General features: G+C 46.3%; 1 protein-coding gene across 1 annotated transcript in view; it reads left to right on the top strand.

Moving 5' to 3' along the window:
- The window catches only part of KCNK13 (potassium two pore domain channel subfamily K member 13), a gene marked incomplete at both ends in the record, with an annotated part of 77,617 nt that extends 55,874 nt beyond the window's left edge, over nt 1–21,743 (top strand). The window contains one exon of the mRNA XM_084239852.1: nt 20,851–21,743. Coding sequence (XP_084095978.1) covers nt 20,851–21,743 — 893 coding nt within the window. The remainder of the gene's footprint in view (nt 1–20,850) is intronic.
- Nucleotides 21,744–22,525: the final 782 nt, after the last annotated feature.

The raw sequence follows: 22,525 nt of genomic DNA, 5'->3' as shown, positions 1-22,525 counted from the left end.
CTCATTTAATCCTGTTATCTTGACTATTGTTTATCTCCAGAACTACAGAGATGTGTGAACTCCTTTTTCTGGATGGAGGATCACAGCGTTTTTTAATTTCTCTTCTCTGTTTTTCTGTGTGTCCCGAATATTCTACCATGAATATGTGTTGTCAGGAATAACACCTCAAATGTCATTATAAACAAAATGTCATTAAAAACAAACCAACAAACGCAGCAGCTGCTGTGGAGAAAGGACTTCCCCAGATGATGGGGCTGCCCAGCAGGGAAATGGGGGTACTGCTCTGAGCATTTAGGCTTCGAGGTTCCTGAAGCACCCCACTGACTGCTAGGTGTCAGGAGTACCGGTGATGACAGTGTTAAATCATAGAGGAATTAGGTCTCCTCGCACATGTAGGGGACACTGATCTCCCTGCTGCTGACCAGGCCTTCTGTTTCTTTTTAAGATTTATTTATTTATGCATACAAGAGCTGGGATACAGGCCAGAGGTGTGGGGGGTGAGAGGATTCACCAGAGACAGAGTGGGGAACAGAACAGGCAGACTGACTGAGGGGAGCAGTGGGCGAGTCAGGAGAGGTCTGCTGCACCATGTGGGTTGCTCCCTGGCTGTCTGGGGATCCAACTGGTGCTGCAGAGGCTGCTGATTGCTTCATAGTGTGGTGCTTAACCCCTTGTGCCACCAGGGAGTCCCTCTTCTGGCTCTTGAAGACCTACCTCTCATGAGAAGATTCCAGACCTAGAAGGCCCAGTTAGCTGTGAAGGTAGACATCATCCATTCCAAGTTAACCCCCTGTCCAAAGAGGAGTCTGCCTGGTACTGATTTATTCCTCAGAAAGAAATTGAAACCCATTCATTTTAATGCTGCTCCTCTGACAGCCCCACAGAATTCCCTCTAAGATCCTGTTGTTCTCTCCGAGTTATCTGAGGAAGATTAATTCTGTGCGGCTGAGAGTGGAGAATTTTGGTTGGGAATTGAAAAGAAATGTGCCGGTGCCTTCTGTGGGTCTTAGATTCCATGATGAGAAATAAATCAGCAAAGGTTCATTCTCTCCCTGGGGCAGTGAATTTTTTATGATCGTTTCTCTGGCCACTTCTGGCAGAATGCTGACATTTCCTGGGGAATAGTGAGTAATGGCAACTTAAAGCAGTGAGTGGTGGAGGAGGCTGGAGCCTGTCCCGTCCCTCGGCCACCCACGTCTCATGCGATGGGAAGGCACGTTCTTTCTCTGCAGACCAAGAACGAACAAGAGGGAAGACACCGCCCCACCACCTACCACACCCCTGAGATGGGGTCCTTCTGGACTTCTTAGCCTCTCCAGCTCAGAACCAAGAGAGAGGGCCCCCGCTGGCAGCCCAGCCAGAGCCCTCCCTCACAGCCTCTCCTTTTCCCCAGGAAGTGACCCTAAAGCTCCCCACATTCCCAGGAGCGTTTTCCACCGTGCGAATGTGGACTAGGATGTGGCATTGTGCCTCAGCGCTCAGTGGCATCACCAGAGAGCTATTAGCTTCAAGCCATAGATTGTGTCTTTTGCAGCTTTTCTGAGATAATTGACATGCAGCTGCACACCCCGAAGGAGCACAGCTGCACACGTTTTGATACAGGCACGCGCCCATGAAACCATCTAAACAATTAAGATAACAAGCATACCCCCTTCCCAAAAGTTTCCTTATGCGCCTTGTAATTCATCTCTCCCTTCCCTTCCCCAGGGATCCTCCTCCCCTCCAGCACTGCGAATTACTTTGCATTTTTCTAGAATTGTATGTAATTAGCATTATATACAATTACATACAGTGTGCTTTTTTGGACTGGCTTTCACTCAATTATTTTGAGATTTGGATTGTTGCATGGTGTATCGATAATTTATTCCCTTTTTATTGGCTGCCCAATTTTTCTAATCCTGTTTGTTTAAAAAACATTTTAACTCCTGATTCAATTGTCTAGGCACCCTTGTAAAATGTGGTTGATCGTTAAGATGTGGGTCTGATTATTGAGTCTCCCTGATCTGTTGTGTATGTCTGCCTTTGTAGACATATATGTCTATGTATATGTCTAAGTTTGATTTTACCACATTGTCCTGATTATTGTAGTTGCATAGTCAGTCTTGAAATCCCATAGAACAAGACTCTAATGCTGTTCTTTTTTCCAAATTATTTTGGCTATTCTAGATCCTTTGTTTCCATATAAATTTGTAAATTAACTTGGCTGTTGCTACAGAAAATGATGCTAGGATTTTGATTAGTATTGCATTGAATCTAGAGATCAGTTCAGGGAGAATTGATATCTTAAATATCATATCTTCTTTGTCCAAAAACATGGCATGTCTCCATTTATTTAAGTTATCTTTAGTTTCTCTCAGTAAAGTTTTGTAGTTTTCAGTATATTGGTCTTGCTCATCTTTTGCCAAATTTCTCCAGAGTATTTTATGTTGCTGATACTATTGGTTTTTTAAAAGATTTACTTTTTATTTATACAAGAGCTGGGGTACAGTCAGAGGCGCGGGAGGTGAGAGGAGTCACCAGAGACAGAGCGGGGAGCAGAACAGGCAGACGGACCAAAAGCACTGCTTAGGGGAGCAGCGGGCGCAACAGGAGAGGTCTGCCACGTCATGTGGGTATCTCTCTGGTTAGCCAGGATCGAACCTGCGCTGCAGAGGCTGCGGACAGCTTCACAGTGCTGTGCTCAACCTGCTGCGCCACCAGGGAGGCCCTGTTGCTGATACCATTGTAAATGGTATTTTGGTTCAATTTTTGATTAGTCATAGCTAGTTTAGAGAAATATCACTGTTGTATCTAAATCCTGCAACTTTGCTAAACTTGTACTAGTTCTTCATTTTTTTTTTAAGATCAGTTAGATTTTTTAAATAGATGATTGTGTCTTGTGTGAATAAGAACAATTTTGGTTCTTTATAATCAGCCTCATACATCTCTTGCCTGAGAGCCCTAGAATCTTCAGTATGATGTTGAGTAGAAGAGGTCGCCTGGCTTCCTTCATGGGGTGAGGGGATTTTCTTTCACCATTAAGTATATTGTTCACCACAGGGTTTTGAGTTTACCGTTTATTACATTGAAAAAGTTCCCATCTATTCCTATTGTGAGAGTTCTCACCATGAATGGATGTTTGATTTTATCAAATGATTACATCTCCTGAGTCACCATATAGTTTTGTTTGTTTAGTGTACCCATGGGAAATGATGCTGATTTTCAAATGTCAGATCAACCAACCCTGGGAAGAATTTCCCTTGATCATGACAGAGTGTCCTTTTTATATTGTCAGATGCTATATATTAAGTTATGTTACGGATTAGTGTTTCTGGGTTTGGGAGAAAACTGGTGTGTCATTTCCCTTTTGTGCCTTTTTCCTCACCTTTGTTGTTGGGGTAATGCTGAGTTCATGGTGTGAGTTGGCAATTATTCCTTTTCAATTTTCTGTAAGTTTGTGTAGAATTGGTATTCTTGATTCCTTAACTCCTTAATAGTATTCACCAATGAAACCATCTGGGCTTGGGGTTACTTTGCGAGAAAATTTTAACCACATATCCAGCTTCCTTAGCACTAGTGCACATAGCCCTACTCATTTTTTTTTGAAGATTTATTTTTGTTTATTTATTTATTTATACAAGCACTGGGTACAGTCAGAAGCGCGGGAGGGGGAAAGAATTCACCAGAGCCAGAGCGGGGAGCAGAGCAGGCAGAAGGACCGAAGTACACTGCTGAGGGGAGCAGCAGGCGGCAGGAGAGGTCTGCGCGCCATGTGGGACCATCCTCCGGTGGCCGGGGAGCAGCCGGGGAGCATCCAGGGATCGAACCGGTGCTGCAGAGGCTGCGGGCAGCTTCACAACCCATCGTTCAACCGCTGCACCACCAGGGAGGCCCAGCCCTACTCATTTTATCTCTCTCTTCTTGATGAAGTTTGGTAGTTTGTGTCTTTCCAGGGATTAGGACATTTTCTCTCATTTATTGAATGTATTGCCCATAACTTGTTCTTAATATTCTCCTAGTTGTCAATGTCCTTTGATCAGTAGCAATGTGCCCTCTTTTGGTTGTAATATTGGTGATTTGTATCAACTTCTTTTTTTCCTTTCAGTCTGTCTGGAAGTTTATCAACTTGTTATTGCTCTCCAACAACCAGCTTTTGGTTTCATTGATTTTTCTCTATTTTCACGATTTTAATTTTGGGAAATACCTGCTTTTTTGTCCTTTATACTTTGGGTTTGGTTTTCATGTCTTTTTTTAGTAGCTCAGGCAACTCCTTTCTTAGATACACATTCGTGCTATGAGTTTCCCTCTGAAAACTGTTTTAGATGCATCTCATCATTTTCTGTTTTTCCTATATTGGTTTTCATCCCATTCAGAATACATTCCAACTTCTGGTTCTTTCTTTTTTGATTCTTGGGTTATTTTGAAGTATGTTCTTTTGCACTAGTCTTTCTATTATTGTCTTATATAAGCCCTGCATGATATTCAACATACTTTTTATGGCTTGAATGCTTTCAAGTTTATTGGGTTTTGTTTTATATCCAAGAGTACTATTCATCCTGATAAAGATTCCATGCAAAAGAATGGCTATTGTGCATTGTTGGGTGGGGTGTCCCATAAATATTAATTAGGTCTAGTTGATCTTGGTGTTGTTCAGGTGTTCTGTCTTCCCTTACTGATCTTCTGTCTACTTGTGTTGTTTTTTAAAAGACATTTGTTGAAATCTTCAGCTATAATTGTGGATTTGTTTGCTTCTACTTACAGTTCTAGCAATATTTGCTTTCTATATTTTGAAGCTCTGGTATTAGTTATATAACATTTAATACTTTTAAGTCCCCTTAAATTGGTTCCTTTGTCTATTATAAAAGATCCCCTTAGCCACTGCAGCACGAGTTTGATCTCCGGCCAGGGAGATACTCACATGGTGCAGCAGACCTCTCCTGGCTCACCTGCTGCTCCCCTCAGCAGTGTATTTCAGTCAATCTACCTGTTTTGTTCCCCACTCTGTCTCTGGTGAATCCTCTCACCCCCCACACCTCTGGCCTGTACCCCAGCTCTTGTATGCATAAATAAATGAATCTTTTTAAAAAATTCCCTTACAAACCATCTTCATTTCCCTGATAATATTCTTTGCTCTAACTTATACTTTGTTTTTATGAGTACAGCCACTCCATCTTTGTTTTAGTTAGTCTCTATGTGGAATATGTTTCCATCCTGTTATCTAACCTCTCTTTGACTTTATATTTAAAGTGGTTCTCCTGCAGACAGCATGTTGATGGAACCCCCCTCACCCCAGCTGACAAGCTGTACCATCAAATTGGGTGCTTAAAATCTTAAAATTTCTACTTCTCCCCTCCCAGCCCTTGTTCCATTCAGATGTTGTCTTTCATTTTATTTGTTTGTGTGGCAGGTAACTTTTCTTAGGTTGTTGCTTGCCCTTTTTTTAACAGAAAATATATTTTAAAACTCATATGTAGTTAGAGCTATTACAGTATTTTCTTCTGGTTTATAATATAGAAAGTCCATATGTCAACAAGATATTTATATTTATCTATTTTTAGAGCTTAGTGTTTTTACATTTAACAATTTGATATACCTGTGATTTAATTAGTTGTGAGGTTGAGTTACAATTTGACCCTTGTTTTAAAAATTTCTCATTTTCCCAGCCTTGCTGACTAAATAAACCTTCCTCTCTCCATTGATTTGGAATGTCACATCCATCTTAGCATTACAGAGGTATCTTTGGAAGCTCTTACTCTTTATGGATGTGCCTGCCCATTCCTGTCCTCCCACTGCACTGTAATCCACAAAACACAAATCATTCTGTCAGGAGCCCTTTCTCAGATACCCTTTGCATTGTCAGTGCTGCCGATATGTGAGGCTGCGAACTGTGAGGCTGTAAGTGAGATCCTCTCCTGTCCTGGGAGGGATAAATGGCTTGCAAACACGTCTCTCCACACAGATAGCAAATGCTGGTGGAGAGCTAGGAGAGGTGGACTAATTCTGCCAGGAGAAGCTGAGCAGGGCTTCGCAGAGAAGGTTTTGAGCTAGACCTTACCTGTAAGAAGAGGGACCTGACTGGCCAAGGATATGCTTGGGTGGCATCCCAGAGGTAGAGATGACATGGTACCTTTGGTGAGAGCCTCAACTCTTCTGAGTGCACAAGAGGAGCTGGGAGTGGTGGGGAAAGCTTGGAGAGCCCCCCTTCTTGGGAGCCTGCTGAGAGATTTATCCTACAAGCCAAAGAGAGCTTACAGGGATGTCACAGAAGGCAATGATCCATGAGCTATATTTGCTGTCGTAGCCCCCTCTCAAGATGAAAGATGCTGGAGAGCCAATAACTGGTGAGTCTACATTGATTGCAGGCACACCATAGAAGTGTCCTGCCAGTGACATGTCACAGTTGTGCCCCTCTGGAAACAAGGGAAGGGTTTTGCAGGATTTGTCTGTTTGCTCAGCAGGTGGAAAAGCCATAAGGTGATCGGAGTTGGCCGGATGGCCCGCACAGGGGCGTGACAGTCGTAGTGATGGAAAGAATTCAGGAGAAGTTTTTGAGAAAGGACTTAGGCACATGTTGGATTCAGGGAGATGGGAGAGGGCATGGGATGAGCAAGGTATCTAACTTTACAGATGCAGAGAGAGTACCTACTGTGTGCCAGGCATCATGCTAGGCACTGATGACAACAGTGATCAAGAATCCCATCCTCCAGATGCTCAGACCCTAGTAGGTGGGACAGACGAGTAAACCCATGGTTACAGGCAGAGTTAGGGCTACAGGTGTGCACGTTTTGCTCACAGGAGGGACCCATAACCCAGCATGAGAGTAGGTGGAATTGTGATGTAGAATTGACTTTCCTAGAAAGAAGTTTTGGTGACCTGCGTGAGGACAGTTTTCTAGAGGTAGAAACTGAGACCACATTCCAGAGGTTGCAGAGGAGTGAGTGGCAGGCATGAGTGGAAACACTTACGTCACTCAGCTCTTTGAAGGGAGGGAAGCAGAGAAGAAGAGAGGTGGCGATCACAAGAAGGAATGGGAAGGGCCCATGAAGTTTCATTGCTGGGGGGATGAGTCTAGAGAAGGAGAATTGACTTTTTTTTTTCTTCTTCAGTATTTTTTAACACTTTTTAAAAAAGATTTATTTATTTATGCATACAAGAGCTGGGGTACAGGCCAGAGGTGTGGGGGGTGAGAGGATTCACCAGAGAGAGCGGGGAACAGAACAGGCAGACTGACCGAAATACACTGTTGAGGGGAGCAGTGGGCGAGTCAGGAGAGGTCTGCTGCGCCATGTGGGTTGCTCCCTGGCCGGGGATGGAGCTCGTGCTACAGTGGCTGCAGATAGCTTCATAGGTTGTGTCTTAACCCCTTGCACCACCAGGAAGGCCCAAGAATTGAAGTTTTGAAGTAGAAGATAATTTATGAAGCAGGACCGCTTAGCAGAGAGGTGGGGATAGACACAGGTGGCAGGACTAACCTTAACAGGGAGAGAGGCACCTCACAATGATGCCAGTGAGCAGAACAGGAAGGTGTGGAAGCAGGGAGTGTGCAGCTTCCTTGAGATGTTCTAGACTGATGGCTTGTACTTCCTCAGGGAGGTGGCAGGGTAGTCAAAGCCACACAAAGAGGAGGAAGAACAACATGGAACAAAGAGAGTAAAGTGTTGGCAGTCCTGGGCGGGGAGGGGAACGCCAGAGAGGAAGGAGCCACAGAAGGGACAGACGCAAGGGTGACAACCCAACATGAGCCACTGGCTCTGGCCGGGCTGAGAGCAATGGAGGCAGAAGCCACAGAGACCTGAACTGAGAATGATAGGAAAGTCATGTGGAGACAGCAAGTGCAGACCACCAAATGTTTAAAAGATTTGGTGGTGAAAGGAAGGGACTGTTGGGGCAACCAGTCACGGGGTGGGCAGGTTCATTGTTGATTCGGACAGGCAGATAAAGGCCTCTTTGAGCCTTTGGTATATCTGGCCAGCAGCAGGGAGCTGGGTACACAGGCAGGGCAGTGGGCAGGGAGGCAGGGAAGCTAGGATGCCGGCAGCAACTGAGCCTTCCAGCACCACGCCCCCATTTCTGCTCTCTCTCTCTTTCTCTCTCCCTTTCTCTGGCTTCTCTCTTGTAATGCTCTCTGTGCTGGGTGTCTGTAGCCACAAGTACACGTGCCCCGCGCTCGAGCTCCCAAAAGCTTTTTGCAATAACACATCACACGCAGGCAAGAAACCTGGGAGCAAAGCGAAGCTGCAGGGGGTGGCCATAGATGCTAGAGGCAGGAGGAGGAACAAAAGCCTGATTTAACCCATTTTCCTTACAGAAGGTAGAAAAGAAGTTCATTTAGTGGCACTTCAGTGCCAGGTTTTGTTTCCCTGGTGGTCCTGCCCTCTCTCCCTGGGGGTGATGTGACACCTACAGTTGTTTATTGGCTGTGATTTGGAGAACGCTCAGGCATAAGTTCTGTGAGACGGAAGGCTCTATATTCCTTACCCTTTATTCTGGGTTCAGGAGGCAGATGGATGTGTGGAGCTCTGGGGGGCTCTGCCATGGGGACATTAAGGAACAAAGAGGTTCAGTAGCTTGTCCAAGTTTCCATCTGGAACTAATAAGTAGCAGAATCAGGTTTTGAACCCATAAAGACTTTCCAGAAGGAGACACTCCATTCCTGCAAAGTCCAGGAAAAATGGATGGAGTCAGCCACAGCAGTAACGGTCTCTCTGCCCAGTGTACTGGGCGGCAGGTTTCCACCATCAAGTATCCATGCTAACAGGGGCTTCTTTAAGGAAGGCAGTAAGAGATTTCTATAAATAGAGAGACAGACACTGTGTTCCTGGTAGAAAAACTCAGATTTGGTAAGGATGTCATTTCTCCACAAATGAATCTCGAAATAAAAAGGCGACTGAAGTCAGAATCCAAATATCTTTTCTGAAACTTTAACCAAATGATTCTAAGGCTCAGCAGAAAAACTGAACATGAAATACACGAGGGCAGTTTTAAAAATAAAAAGGAGAAGGAAGATGGAGTATAGCGGGGTGAAGGAAGAGTCTTCGTGGATATTAAAAAAGGAGAGCTGTTTATGGTGTTGGTCCCAGCCCTCGCATGGACAGATTAATGGAACAAACTACAGCACCCAGAAACAAATGTAAGAATGCCGTTTCTGCTAGACGGTGCCTTTTCACTTTTATGATGTTTTCTTTCACTGTGCCGAAGCTTTTCAGTTTCATTTAGTCCCAGTTGTTTGTTTTTGCCTTTTTTATTTTAAGATTTATTTATTTATGCAAGAACCGAGGTACAGGCCAGATGTGCGGGAGGGTGAGAGGATTCACCAGAGACAGAGTGGGGAACAGAACAGGCAGACTGACTGAAATACACTGCTGAGGGGAGCAGCGGGCACGACAGGAGAGGTCTGCTCGCCATGTGGGTTGCTCCGAAGCCGGCGGGGATCTAACCGGCACTGCAGAGGCTGCGGACAGCTTCACAGTGCAGCGCTCAACTGCCTGCGCCACCAGGGAGGCCCTGTTTTTGCATTTGTTTCCCTTGCTGTTAGAGTCAAGTCCCCAAAGACATCTCTTGAAGACTGATGTTGGTCAGCTTATCACCTGTTTTTTTCTATGTACTTTATGGTGTCAGGTGTTACAGTCAAGCCTTTAACTCATTTTGAATCTATGCTGCTTGTGTGCGGTGTATGATTGTGATCTAGTTTCCTTCCTCTGCATTTAACTGTCCAACATGGTGTTTCCCATACGCGAGGGAAGGGAGGTGGCTGAACTGGGTGAAGAGGATCACTTGTATGGTGGAGGCTGGAAACTAAACTTTTGGCGGTGACCATATGTGGTACATACAGAGGTTAAATTATGCTGTACACCTGAAACCTATACAATGTTTTAACCTAGCGTTCTCAATAAAAAAATTTTAACGGTGCTCTGAAAAGCCAACTATTTAAAAATTTTAGGTCCCTACAGTAAAGAGGAGTTAAATATTAAGTTGTTTTTTTAAAAACTGGAATCACAAGTGAAGACTAGTATATACCTGGAATAAGAGCGACTTCTTTAAATGACTCCCAAAGCCAGAATTCACAGAAGAAGAACCTGATGCGTGGCCTGCATAGAAATTGAACTCCAGCATAGCAACAAAGCACATGTACCAAAATAAAAGACAAATACAAGTTGGGAAAAATGTGTCAATATACATAAAAGATGACAGTGATCTCCTTAAAATAATATGACGAGCTCTCACAAACCAAGAAGAAAATCAATACATATACTGAGAGGAAAATGGACTTAAAGACATGAATAGACAATTCACAAAAGAAGAAATCCCCAAATGAAAAATGTAGGCGGTTGTAGGATAAGGTAAAAAAGTATCAGGCTTTTCTGCCCTCCCGCCATTAGGATTGATGATGGATCTGCGGTCCTGAATGCATGCCTGATGGCGGGCACCTGGAGTAGGGGGTGGGCATGCATAGGTGAGTACACCTGGGCTGAGAGACTGGGCTTATAAGGGCAGCGTCACGGGGATGCCAGCAGGACCAGAGTGGAAGGGCAGAGAGAACGAGAGCAGAGCAAAAGGAGCAGAGAAGCAGAGGCCACAAAAGACCGCCGGAGAGCCTGCCAGCCTCCCGGCCCCCCAGCACTCTGCCTGCCATGTACCTAGTAAACTCAATAAAAGTCTACAAAAGCCACTGAGGGCTCCAGGACTCCTCCTTACCCTGTCTGCTCGGATCATAGAGAACCTGCTCTGGGCCCTTCCTGCCGCTACAGCGGTGAAGCAGAAACTGGTGGAGAAAGTGTAATTTCTGAAAGAAATATAATTGAAAGACACTGAGAGGTGATGTCTGGTTTACTGATAGCAGCTCAGAGTCTGGAACATGGCCCATGCTCAATGTTTGTTGAATGAGTAACGGATGAAGAATACGGGTAACCGGGCAAGGACAGGGGACAGGTCAGATGCACAGTGGGGAGAAGAGAAAGATAGAGGTGTGGCGAGGGACACCGGGGAGTTAGGTCAACTTCTATCCTATAGCCTGTTTTGCCAGTAAAACTAGAAATAATGTTATCAGAAGAAAACCCCCTTGTGTCGCCTCTGAAGGCCTCCCGCGGGAGTGCACTCAGCGAGGAAAGCCAGGGCCACACAGTCTAGGCTTGAAGCCCTTCCCTTCTGTGCTTTCTGTCCCCATGTGCAGCTCCTCCTTCCTCTTCCCATTTCCCAGTGAATAACAATGACTTTGCCCTTTTCCAGCCACATGTTTTTGCCACCGAGTCTCACCCCACCAGCACAGACAGCAGAAGCTCATCAGGTGGACGAGGAGGCAAGCTTTGTCTGCGCTGGAGCCTCAGACTCATTCTCCAGCACTGAACTTCACCTTCCCTTTCTTTTTGATTTATTTATGCATACAAGAGCTGGGGTACAGGCCAGAGGTGCGTGGGGTGAGAGGATTCACCAGAGACAGAGTGGGGAGCAGAACAGGCAGATGTACTGAAATGCACTGCTCAGGGGAGCAGTGAGGAGTCAGGAGAGGTCTGCTGTGCCATGTGAGTAGCTCCCTGGCCAGGGATCGAACTCATGCTGCAGTGGCTGGCAATAGTTTGATAGTGCTGAGACTTAACCCCTTGCACCACCAGGGCGGCCTCAACCTTCCCTTTCTTAGGGATGATTTACAAAAAACTCCCATGTGGGTTTAACAGCCTAGAGCTCATGGGAGGGGTTTGTCTCCAGTGTGTTTTCCCTCAGAGGAAAAGAAATAAGGCCTAACACATCAGCCCTTCCTTTTCCCACGACCAGCGAAATGATGGAGTAGTGTGGTGTCTTCAGACACTTTCCCACTCTGTCTCTGGTGAATCCTCACCCCACGCACCTCTAGCCTACACCCCAGGTCTTGTGTGCGTAAATAAATAAATCAAAAAGAAAGGGAAGGTGAAGTTCAGTGTTAGAGAACAAGTCTGAGGCTTCAGTGCAGACAGAGCTCGACTCCTCGTCCACCTGATGAGCTTCTGCTTGTGCTGGGTGGGGTGAGACTCGGTGGCAAATCAGGACACTGACCCCCTGTGCCACAAGGTTGCAATGCTTTCTGAAATGGATTCTCTGCTGGCTTTGAGCAAGAGGAATGTCTAACTGCTTTCTAGACTAATAATATCAAAGCTCAATATGTTAAGAAAAAAGTCCTCAAAAATAGTTTATTACAGAGCAGCGGTTCATTTAGAAACAGCCTGGAAGGTGCTCTAAAGAGAATGAGGTTCAAGTTGTGTGTCATTAAAGATTCCTTTAAAAAAAAAAGAGAGAGAGAGAGAGAGAGATAGGGGGAGGAGGGGGGACTAGAAAAGAAGGAAATAAAAACTCGATTTTCTTTAGGGAGCTTTAGTTCTCTACAACTGCTTTTTGTCGAAAAAATGAGGATATTTGCTAAATGTTTCTAGAAAATTCTAGGTAAGGCAGGTTCTTTACGGCACAAGAGTAACTTAACTGCATTCCCTCAGGCTGGTAACAAGTACCACAGACCAGGCAGCTAATGAACAGCAGGAATGTCTTCCACATGGTTCCGGAGGGTGGGCACACCCTCTTCTGGGGTCTTGTATCCTCAGGTGGCAGAAAGAGTGGGGAAGCCAGCTGTCTTGGGTGAGCTTGAGGGCCCCACTGGGCTTCACTCGATGTCATCCACCCCAATTTACCCCCAAAGGCCCCGCCTCCTAATCCATCAGGGGAAGGTGGGCTGGGGAGGTGAGAGGGTCAACATGGGAATATGGGGGAAGGATGACCATTCACTCTAACAACAGGCAATTTCATGGCTTGGTAGGGAAGCCATACAAACTGGGGGATGGGGGGCGGCCTGGACCCGTAGTATATTACAGATGACACACTTGTTTCTTCAATCTTTCATGATTTTGTCACTTAATAAGCCCTGGCCTTGCTTCTTCTCCTGTAACATCACACACCTAAGTATCATAAAGTGTCTGAGAGCCACTAACCTTCCCCAGGTCTGTGGGGAAGACCAGAAGCCTGACTGGATTCTGGAAGCACTGGGAGGCTGTGAGGGAGAACGAGGTGTGGGCTAGACGCCTCTCAAGTCACACAGAGCAGGCCCCCCTGTCAGGTACACCAGCCAGCTCCTCTCCAAAGGCGCTTTGCACCCCTCTTGTTAGCAGGGAGACATTTTAAAAGACTGGCAGCAGTGCTTTGCAGAGAGTCACCAGCACTAAGAGGCCATTTTCATGACCCCTCAGACGGCCTGGAGTGAGGGTTTCTCATCTTGCAGAACACGCTTCCTTCAGCTCCGTTTCCTGAGTTGTGGTAACCGTTGACTTAATTGAACCATTTCTTCGCTGTCTGGGGGAGGGCAATTTAGCTTGAGAGAACATAATTACAGGTGCTTGCTTTTAAGGAGTAGTTTCACAATTTGAAAGTTAAGCAGCCCTGGAATTGGGACACCTACTCGAGATAAGGAAATCAGATGACTTCCCCCCTTTTTAATGAGGGTGAAGGCAGAAGTAATGACAGCACTTATTCCAGCAGTCAGACTAGCTGAATGTCTGTAAGGAGAAGGCTCGAGAAAGCACAAAACACAGAGCCCCTGTGATTCAGTGTCTCTCTCCAGGAAATGAAATTTGTAAAATTCCTCTTAGGAGCTGAAATATTCGAATTCCCATGAGGCCAATTTTTGTTATCCTCTGAGCACAAAATTTCCCGTGACTGACAGTAATGCAAATGATTCAGAGAATCCTTTGTTGCACCCTGGTTTTCAACTTGTGTAGTTAGGAGAGCAGTGATTTCTGTCTCTCTTGTAAACTACTTAGTGCCAGAATCTAGAAATATCCCCTACTTCAGACATTATCTGGAAAACAGTTTCATCGTTACTATACATGATAGCATTATTTTCTGTCAAACATGCTTTACTGTTGACAAAATGAAAGAAGAATAAAAACCATCAAAATAGCAAATTCCCAAAATACCCTGAACTTTAGCAAGAACTTATCATTTCATGTCCACATAGTAATTGCTGCAGAGCAATAGCGCAGGTGGGCCGTGGAAATGCCATTTCCCTTCGGCCTCCTGCGTGCATTAAGAGACGCTTCAATCAGCCTGTGATGTCCTTGTAGACTAGCTATACTGGCTGGTCTAGAGGCAGAGCTGTGGATTCAGCCTCAGAGTGAGCTCTGCCCCCAGCTTGTGCTGTGAACACAGCTTGTGCTGTGGGGTCTGTAGTCCTTGGACCAAAATCACTTCAGGCACAGGATTAAAATGCAGGGTTCCTAGGGGCTTCCCTGCTGGCGAAAGGGGTTAAGACGCAGCACAATGAAGCTATCCGCAGCCACTGCAGCACGAGTTCGATCCCTGGCCAGTTCGATCCCTGCAGCACACGTGGCACAGCAGACCTCTCCCGACTTGCCCGTTGCTCCCCTCAGCAGTGTATTTCAGTCGATCTGCCTGTTCTGTTCCCCACTCTGTCTCTGTGAATTCTCTTCCCCCGCCCACTGGGCCTGTACCCCAGTTCTTATATGCATAAATAAATCTTTAAAAAATTAAAATAAAAAATAAAATGCATGGTTCTAGGCCCCATTCAGCCTCCTAAATGGGAATCAGGTGAGGCCTGGAAAGCCCTAGTGTTAAGCCAGCTCCTTAGGGAGTTTGGATGTGCACTAAAGCCCAAGACTTACTTCCTTAGGTCTTGTCTGCCATGTTCACTGCCCAGTGGATGTTCAGACGTTGAGCAAGGCCTGACCAGACATTCCAGCTTCAGCCTTGAGTTGCAGATACTTTCCCACCATCTTCTTTGTCACCTGCAGGTGACTTGGACAAGATGTTTACCTTGATTGATAACCTGGTGCGGTGGTAGCACATCATTCCTGGGGGGTTTTCCTGTACCTCCCAGACCACTTTTAATGCTCCCGGGTGGGAGGCAGAGGTTGCCCCACCGTGCACGTGGCACAGTGTTTGGGAACTAATAAATACTAATATTCTCCCTAATTCCTTCCCCTGACTCGTCCCCTAGAAATGATCCAGGAGGAAGTAAATTCTGAGAGTTAATACTTGACCTCATAACCTCAATCTTAAGTGTTTTTATTTGGAAGAGTCATAACTCTTCATCCACAGATACAGCCTTGATGCTGTGAAGTACAGGTGACCTTTGCCTTCGATGCACAGGAGTTACTCAGCTGTGAAATGAATGGAAGTGGTTCGTTTCCCATGGAGCATGTCAGCAATTTGGTATAAACCCACAGCTTACAGGGTTCAAACCCTGATTTGTCAATATAAATCCTCACCTGCTGATACCATGAGAATTTTCTGGTGTTTTTATATTGCCTGGGTGTCCCTGAGCACAGAACACATGAATGTGAAGTGGTAAGGTGTGTTTAAGTTCACATTATCCCCCAGAAGCAGGTAGCCAGCCCTGGAGGGCTCTGTTCTGGATTCCACACTTAGGAGGTGACTAATAAGTACTGCCAGTATATGTGTTCTCAAAATCAACACCATGTAGAATATTGGGTAACACAAGAAAAGTTAGAAGTGATTCTCCATCAGAGAAATAAGTGCTGTTCGGGACAGGAGGATGGCCAAGTAGAGCACGTGGAAGCCAGCCCTGGGTGTGAATGCAGCAGAAGTTCAGCTGCAAACCCAGAGCCTTCAAGGCAGCGCTCAGTGCCCAGGCGTCTTTGCTTCTGTGTCATCCGAAAGCCAATAAGACAACAGGAAATGCACAAAACATGTGGACAGGTGCTAAGAAGGATGCCCAAAGAACCATGAGATGTATTAAAAGATGCTTAACTTAGACATCAAGAAAATGCTAATCAAAAACACTGCAGCATTTTTAAGGATTGATTATTTATGCATACAAGAACTGGGGTACAGACCAGAGGTGTGGGGGGTGAGAGAACTCACCAGAGACAGAGCAGGGGTGTTGCACAGGCAGATTGACTGAAATACACTGCTGAGGGGAGCAGCAGGGAGTCAGGAGAGGTCTGCAGCACCATGTGGGTAGCTCCCTGCCCAGGGATCGAACTCATGCTGCAGTGGCTGAGGACAGCTCCATAGGCTGCGTCTTAACCCCTTACGCCACCAAGGAGGCCCCCGCCCTGGAGTAATGAAAGTGAGTATTGGCAGGAATACAAAGGAACCTGGACTCTCCAGCATCGGTGAAGACAGGATAAATTGTATGTCCACTCTATTGAACATGCCCTATGAATCATCACTTCCACTCTAAATATATGCATCCAAAAGAAATGTACGTATGTTCACCAGAAGACATGTATCAAAAATGTCTGTGGAAATCCCTTTCTCACTGGCCCCTAACGAGAAACTCTCCAAATACGTATCCGTGGTAGAATGCCCTCTGCCTCCCAGCCCTCCCTGCCCTCAGCCGGGCCCTGTTCCTTAATATCAGAGGTTCACTCTCCTGTCTCACCCGCTGCTCCCCTCAGCAGTGTATTTCAGTTAGTCTGCCTGTTCTGTTCCCCACTCTGTTTCTGGGGAATCTGCTCACCCCCCACCCACACCTCTGGCCTGTACCCCAGCTCTTGTATGCATAAATAAATAAATCTTTAAAAAAATATCAAAGAGGTTCAACAACTTGCTTGAAATGAAATTTCCATTGAATTCCAAATCCTTTGCAGGCCTCCTCTTAAATCTCCTTTAAGTCCCTTACACCCAATTATGGTGGAAAAGTGGAGGGAGGAACTGGGGAGGAAAGGAGAGAGGACAGAAGAGGCTTGTTGAAATAATCACAAGTCCCAGAGAGGAGACGTCTCCTCTCCTGTGCTGGGCAGCAGACCTCCCCAAATCAGTGGCTTGAACAACCACATGGCGTTTCTCACAAGTCTCCACATCTGCTGGGCTCAGCTAGTGGTTCTTGACTTTCTGTGGTGCAGCCAGTTAACTCACGTGCCTGCATCCATCTGGGAGCTCGACTGGGACTGGGACATCCAAGATGACATCGTATCTGAGGCTGGGGGTGGCTGGCGGTGCCCCTCTCCAGCTGGTGGTCACCTGTCTTCCAAGGTGACTCGGGGTCCAGAGGGAGAAGGCGGAAATGGCTGAGCTTCTGGCCAGTTAAGTGCAGAACCAGGACAGCTTCTTTCCACACTGTGGGTCAGAGCAGGTCTCAAGGTCACTCAGTCTTCAAGGAGAAGAGAAATAGGCTTTATCGCTTCCTGAAGGGAACAGCAAATGAATACAGAGCTGGGAGCAGTTTGCTCGAAATCATCTTGGGAAGTAACTTACCACTGGCCATCAGAGCAAAGGAGGCCACTCTGGGTGAAGGACCCGGATGGAAGCCTTCACATTTTATGAAAATTAGCTGGCTTATTGGTACCTCAGTTTCCCAACCTGCAACAAAAAGGCTGGGCAGGAAGGTTGTGAAGTCCCCTCAGCTGTGACAGCTGTAGGTCCTGGCGAGGACCTCCACGGGACGCCCCACCGGCCCTCTGCATCTCCATCATCAGAGCCCCCTTCCCAAAATCCCAAACATCCCCCCAATCCCGAATCATCCATGAGGTCTGTTCTTGCCTCCTTTTTCCATTAAATTGAAATTGGAGTTTTTTTAAAAAAACACCCACAAACCCCTCAGTAATTTCATCCCACACAAAGAGGCTTTAAATTGCCAAATCAAAAAGATTTTTGAAAAAGTATATGCACATCAAACATTGATTTCTCTGTGTATTGAAGAGTCAAGAGGGGATGCTTCTGGGTGGGGGATTGCCTGCAATCTTAGGAAACTAGAAGATTCAACATTATTCCAGAATATTTCAGCATTATTCTCAGTTTAAAGGTAATGAAAGATATAAAACATTTGGAAAAATAAATCACCTTTGTTATTACTGTGCTGAAACTACCTGATTAGGAATTTTGTCTTTTTCCCTTTACGTTGTTTTTTTCCAGGTATGTTTGCAGAAGGCACTATTGGTTCCAGGGTTCCTCTCTGCCCCCAGGGACTGGGCTGAACCCTGACTCATCCAAGAAATCCTCTCCTCTTGTAGATGACTGGTTTTAGGAGTGACTTGGTGCTGATTTATGATATATGGTGGAATTTCGTACATAGAATATATAAAGGGGTTTCCTGGGAGTTGTTCTCTGCTGTTAGACATACGTGAGGACAGATATTGACGTGTGAGGAGGTGGTACCTGAACCTGTTGGCATAAAGGTCATTAGCCCACATGTTGGCAGGCCACAGCCAGAAGGTGACATGTTCATGGCTCTAGAGCCCCCAAGTTGGCCTGGAGCCCCAGGCTCTAGACACTGTGTCCTAAGAAGTGACACATCCCCTTCCTGTCGGGACCCTCTATTGATGATTTTTTTTTAAAGATTTATTTATTTATGCATCCAAGAACTGGGGTGTAAGCCAGAGGTGTGGGGGTGGGGGTGAGAGGATTCACCAGACACAGAGTGGGGAGTAGAACAGGCAGATCTACTGAAATACACTGCTGAGGGGAGCAGTGGGCGAGACAGGAGAGGTCTGCTGTGCTATGTGGGTAGCTCCCTGGCCAGCCAGGGATTGAACTCGTGCTGCAGTGGCTGGCGATATCTTGATAGCGCTGTCTTTAACCCCTGCACCACCAGGGGGGCCCTATTGAGGATGTTGTGACTGGAATCCAGAAGCATCTTCACTGCTTCAATGTAAATCCCTGCATGGATATGTTTTATCACCTGGATTCCTATTTCTTCACCCCACAAATGTGTAATTCGGATGCCCATGTGCCAGGCTTGAGTCCTTCTGCAGACACCTTCAGCTCTGCTTTTTCCCACCTAACATTCAGAGCTCTTTGTGTATATAATTTAACGGCTTCATAATTTAATGGCACCTCACCTTCATAATGTAATGGCACCTTGCCTCATCATTTTCCTATTATGTGACAGTTAGGTTGCTTTTAAAAGCAAAGACATGGTGCCCAGGTACATAATGTGTCACATTTCCAATCATTTGGGGGACATATTCCTAAAAACAAAAAAAAGAAAAAAGAGAAAAATATTGCTGAGGTGTCTGATACATCTTTCCAATTACCTTCTAGAGTTTGTGCCAATCCCTGTGCAGTGTTTGGTATTTGCCATATAATACACATTTTTTTCAAATATTTCTAGTATGAATTCTTGTTGAAGTCTACAGGACACACTTACCCCACAGAGTCACGGTGTAAAAAAATGGGGTGAGGAAAGACAATTAACAAACGAACGAGGCATAAAAGATATAGTAAGTACAGGGACTTTGTAAGAGTCATGGTTCATTCATCTGGGTCTGTAAAAACATATTTCTTAGAGGCATGAATATGGCCCAGATATCATTTAATGTTAAGGGATCCATGTTAACTTCCTTAAGTATGATAATGGCCTAATAGTTATGTTGGAAAAATAAAGTCCTTGTCCGCTCAGCTGCCTTGTTATTAATGAATGAAATGAAATGCTGTCTGGGATTTACTTTAAAACACTCCAGCGGTGGGGCCTCCCCGGTGGCGCAGCGGTTGAGCGCTGGGTTGCGAAGCTGCCCGCAGCCTCTGCAGCGCCGGTTCGATCCCCGGCTGCTCCCCGGCCACCGGAGGAGGGTCCCACATGGCGTGCAGACCTCTCCTGCCGCCCGCTGCTCCCCTCAGCAGTGTACTTCGGTCCTTCTGCCTGATCTGCTCCCTGCTCTGGCTCTGGTGAATTCTCTCACCCTCCCGTGCTTCTGACTGTACCCAGTGCTTGTATAAACAAATAAAATAAAATAAATCTACAAAAAAAAAACCACTCCAGCAGTGGGCCTCCCTGGTGGCATAAGGGGTTAAGCACAGCTTTGTGACAAGTTTTTAAACAGATTAAATGATATGACCTGTTGGAAGAGGCACTCGCACGTTCCATGCCCCTTGGGGAGACAGACCCAGTGGATCGCTGCTCTTTCTGTTTCTCATTCTTCTTAGTGGCATCTGGTATCCTGCAGTGGATATTCTTAGTAACGTGTCTATGTGCTTGGGTAGAAAGGTCAAGAATGAGCAGTAAGAGGCAAAAAAAGTTTCATATTTCATCAAACTCTGTAACAACTGACAGCTCAGTTTTCACTCCCAAATATTGAGGTGTGTGTTTGTTTAAAAGATGTTTAAACTTTTGTTTAAAAGATGGAAATGCCTGGGCAAAGCTCTCATTTCTACACATGCTGGCACCTGCTGTTTCTCCATCTAGAACATCCTCATCATCACTATCGCACAGGCACACACATGCACACACATACATGCACATACACGCACATTTTGCACACATGACCACACACTCTCCTGCCTGCATGACTCCGCTTTAGCTTTCAAGTCTCCTTGCTTAGACTCCCCAGGGTCCCAACTCTGAGAAGGGTTTGTTGTTAGCAGTTCCTATAGGGCTCTTTGTATATGGCAATCACCACACTAGACTAGAGCTCCACAGGGCCAGGGACCAGATCTGTCCTTTCCAGAGTTGTATTTCCCATTCCTAGAGTGACACCGAGTGTCAGAGAATAAATGAGTTCTGATCAATCTATACACGTCTTATCTTTGTATGAGCCTTTATTTATCAGAATATGTTGAGTGTGGTTGTTCAGGTTGTGCACTGGACAAGGCTGCCTAGCAGAGCGGGGAGGAGAGGCTGAAATCCAGCCCACATTCTCATCACTGGGCCATTTTCACTGCCTGCATCACTTGGAGGAGGAGCTGCCTTTTTTTCTGACTTGCACAACGGCATCTTCGAGGCTCTCAGCCACCCAGCTCTGACAGCACTTAATGTCTTCAAATGAAGCGAGAGTCCTCTCGGTCCTAGAGAGTTTAGGGCAAAGAACTAAAGTGCAGTCTCACAAGCTGTTCTGTTCGGCCCTTTGGCCAACCATCAAATCCAAGTCTCTGGTCCCATTGACAGCAAAGACCAACCCCCTCACTCTTCTCTCCTCTGATTTTTGTTTCCTGCAGGATTTGGGATGACAACTCCAGTGACAGTAGGAGGGAAAATCTTTCTGATCTTTTATGGCCTCATCGGGTGTGCCAGCACTATCTTATTCTTCAACCTCTTCCTGGAGCGCCTGATCACAGTCATCGCCTACATCATGAAGTCCTGCCACCAGCGGCAGCTCCAGAGAAGAGGGGCCCTGCCCCAGGAAAGCACAAGTAACCCAGGGAAGAGCCAGGTGGACAGCCTGGCGGGCTGGAAGCCCTCCGTGTACTATGTCATGCTGATCCTGTGCCTGGCCTCCCTCCTCATCTCCTGCTGTGCCTCTGCCATGTATACCTCCTTCGAAGGGTGGAGCTACTTAGACTCACTCTACTTCTGCTTTGTGGCCTTCAGCACCATTGGCTTTGGGGACCTGGTCAGCAGCCAGAACGCCCAGTATGACAGCCAAGGCCTCTACCATGTCGCCAACTTTGTCTTCATCCTCATGGGCGTCTGCTGCATCTACTCCCTGTTCAACGTCATCTCCATCCTCATCAAACAGTCCATGAACTGGATCCTAAGGAAGATGGACAGCAGGTGCTGCCAGCCATGCCAAAGAGGGTTCTTGCAGTCACGGAGGAACGTGGTCATGCCTGGCAACGTCCAGAACCGGTGCAACCTCTCCATAGACACCGACGGGGTGATGGAAAGTGACACAGATGGGCGGCGGCTCTCAGGGGAGATGATCTCCATGAAGGACTTCTTGGTAGCTAACAAGGTCTCCCTGGCCATCCTCCAGAAGCAGCTGTCAGAAACAGCCAACGGCTGCCCCCCGCAGGCCAGCACCCTGTCCCGGGACAATGAATTCTCTGGGGGGGTGGGCGCCTTTGCTATAATGAACAATAGGCTGGCAGAGACAAGTGGGGACAGGTAGGAGCAAAGGGTGGGACTGGACACAGGGGGCTCAGCAGAGTGGGCTGTGGGGGGCTATCACCCAGCCCAGCATGCCATGTAGCCCCCGGTCACCTTAAGTCCAGCTTTAGGAAGCTGATCTTGGCTCCCACAAACAGCCATCTTCTAGGCTGTGGGAAGCTGATGCCTCAAAGCCTTGTCCCTGATCTTTGTTCTTTAATCTAAATTCAGTCTTTTAAAAATGAATCACAAAAGCCACCTAAGACATCACATCCTCTCCTTACCCATCTTGTTCCAGGATTTTAACCGCCTCAGAAGGGAGGGCTTAAGTAAGCCTTGATTTCCTGCTGTTCTGTTCTTCATTTGGAAATAAAATTCCAGAAGATCCTGATTTTCCCCCTGGAACTCTGAATAGCTGAACCAGCCTCCTCAAAAAAAAAAAGAGGGGGGTAAGGAGCAGGGGGATCCTGGAGAGTGTGTCTGGGCTTGCTTTTTGCAGGCTTCCTTCATACCTGCTTCTCGGCTTTCTGTTTTTTCCTTTCTTTGATTTTTAAGATCTCAGTGCTTGGCAGAGGAGGCTCTGGGACTTCAGTGTGGTAAGAAAACTAAATTTAGCTTCAGGCCTTTAAACCACAGCGAGGTGGTGAGGGGAACAAACTTCTAACGACAGAGCATAGCGTCACATTTTCTCTTTGAAGGTCACAGAGACTATTTCATTTTTACCAGGCCTGGTGGCCCATTGTAACGATCATGGCTGACTATTTATTAGAACTGAACATTTAATAAATGCTCATTTTATTAACT

This window comes from Talpa europaea (genome assembly GCF_964194135.1).
Source record: "Talpa europaea genome assembly, chromosome: 8".
NCBI classification, from domain to species: domain Eukaryota; kingdom Metazoa; phylum Chordata; class Mammalia; order Eulipotyphla; family Talpidae; genus Talpa; species Talpa europaea.
This window is presented reverse-complemented; position numbering and strand designations above follow the sequence as displayed.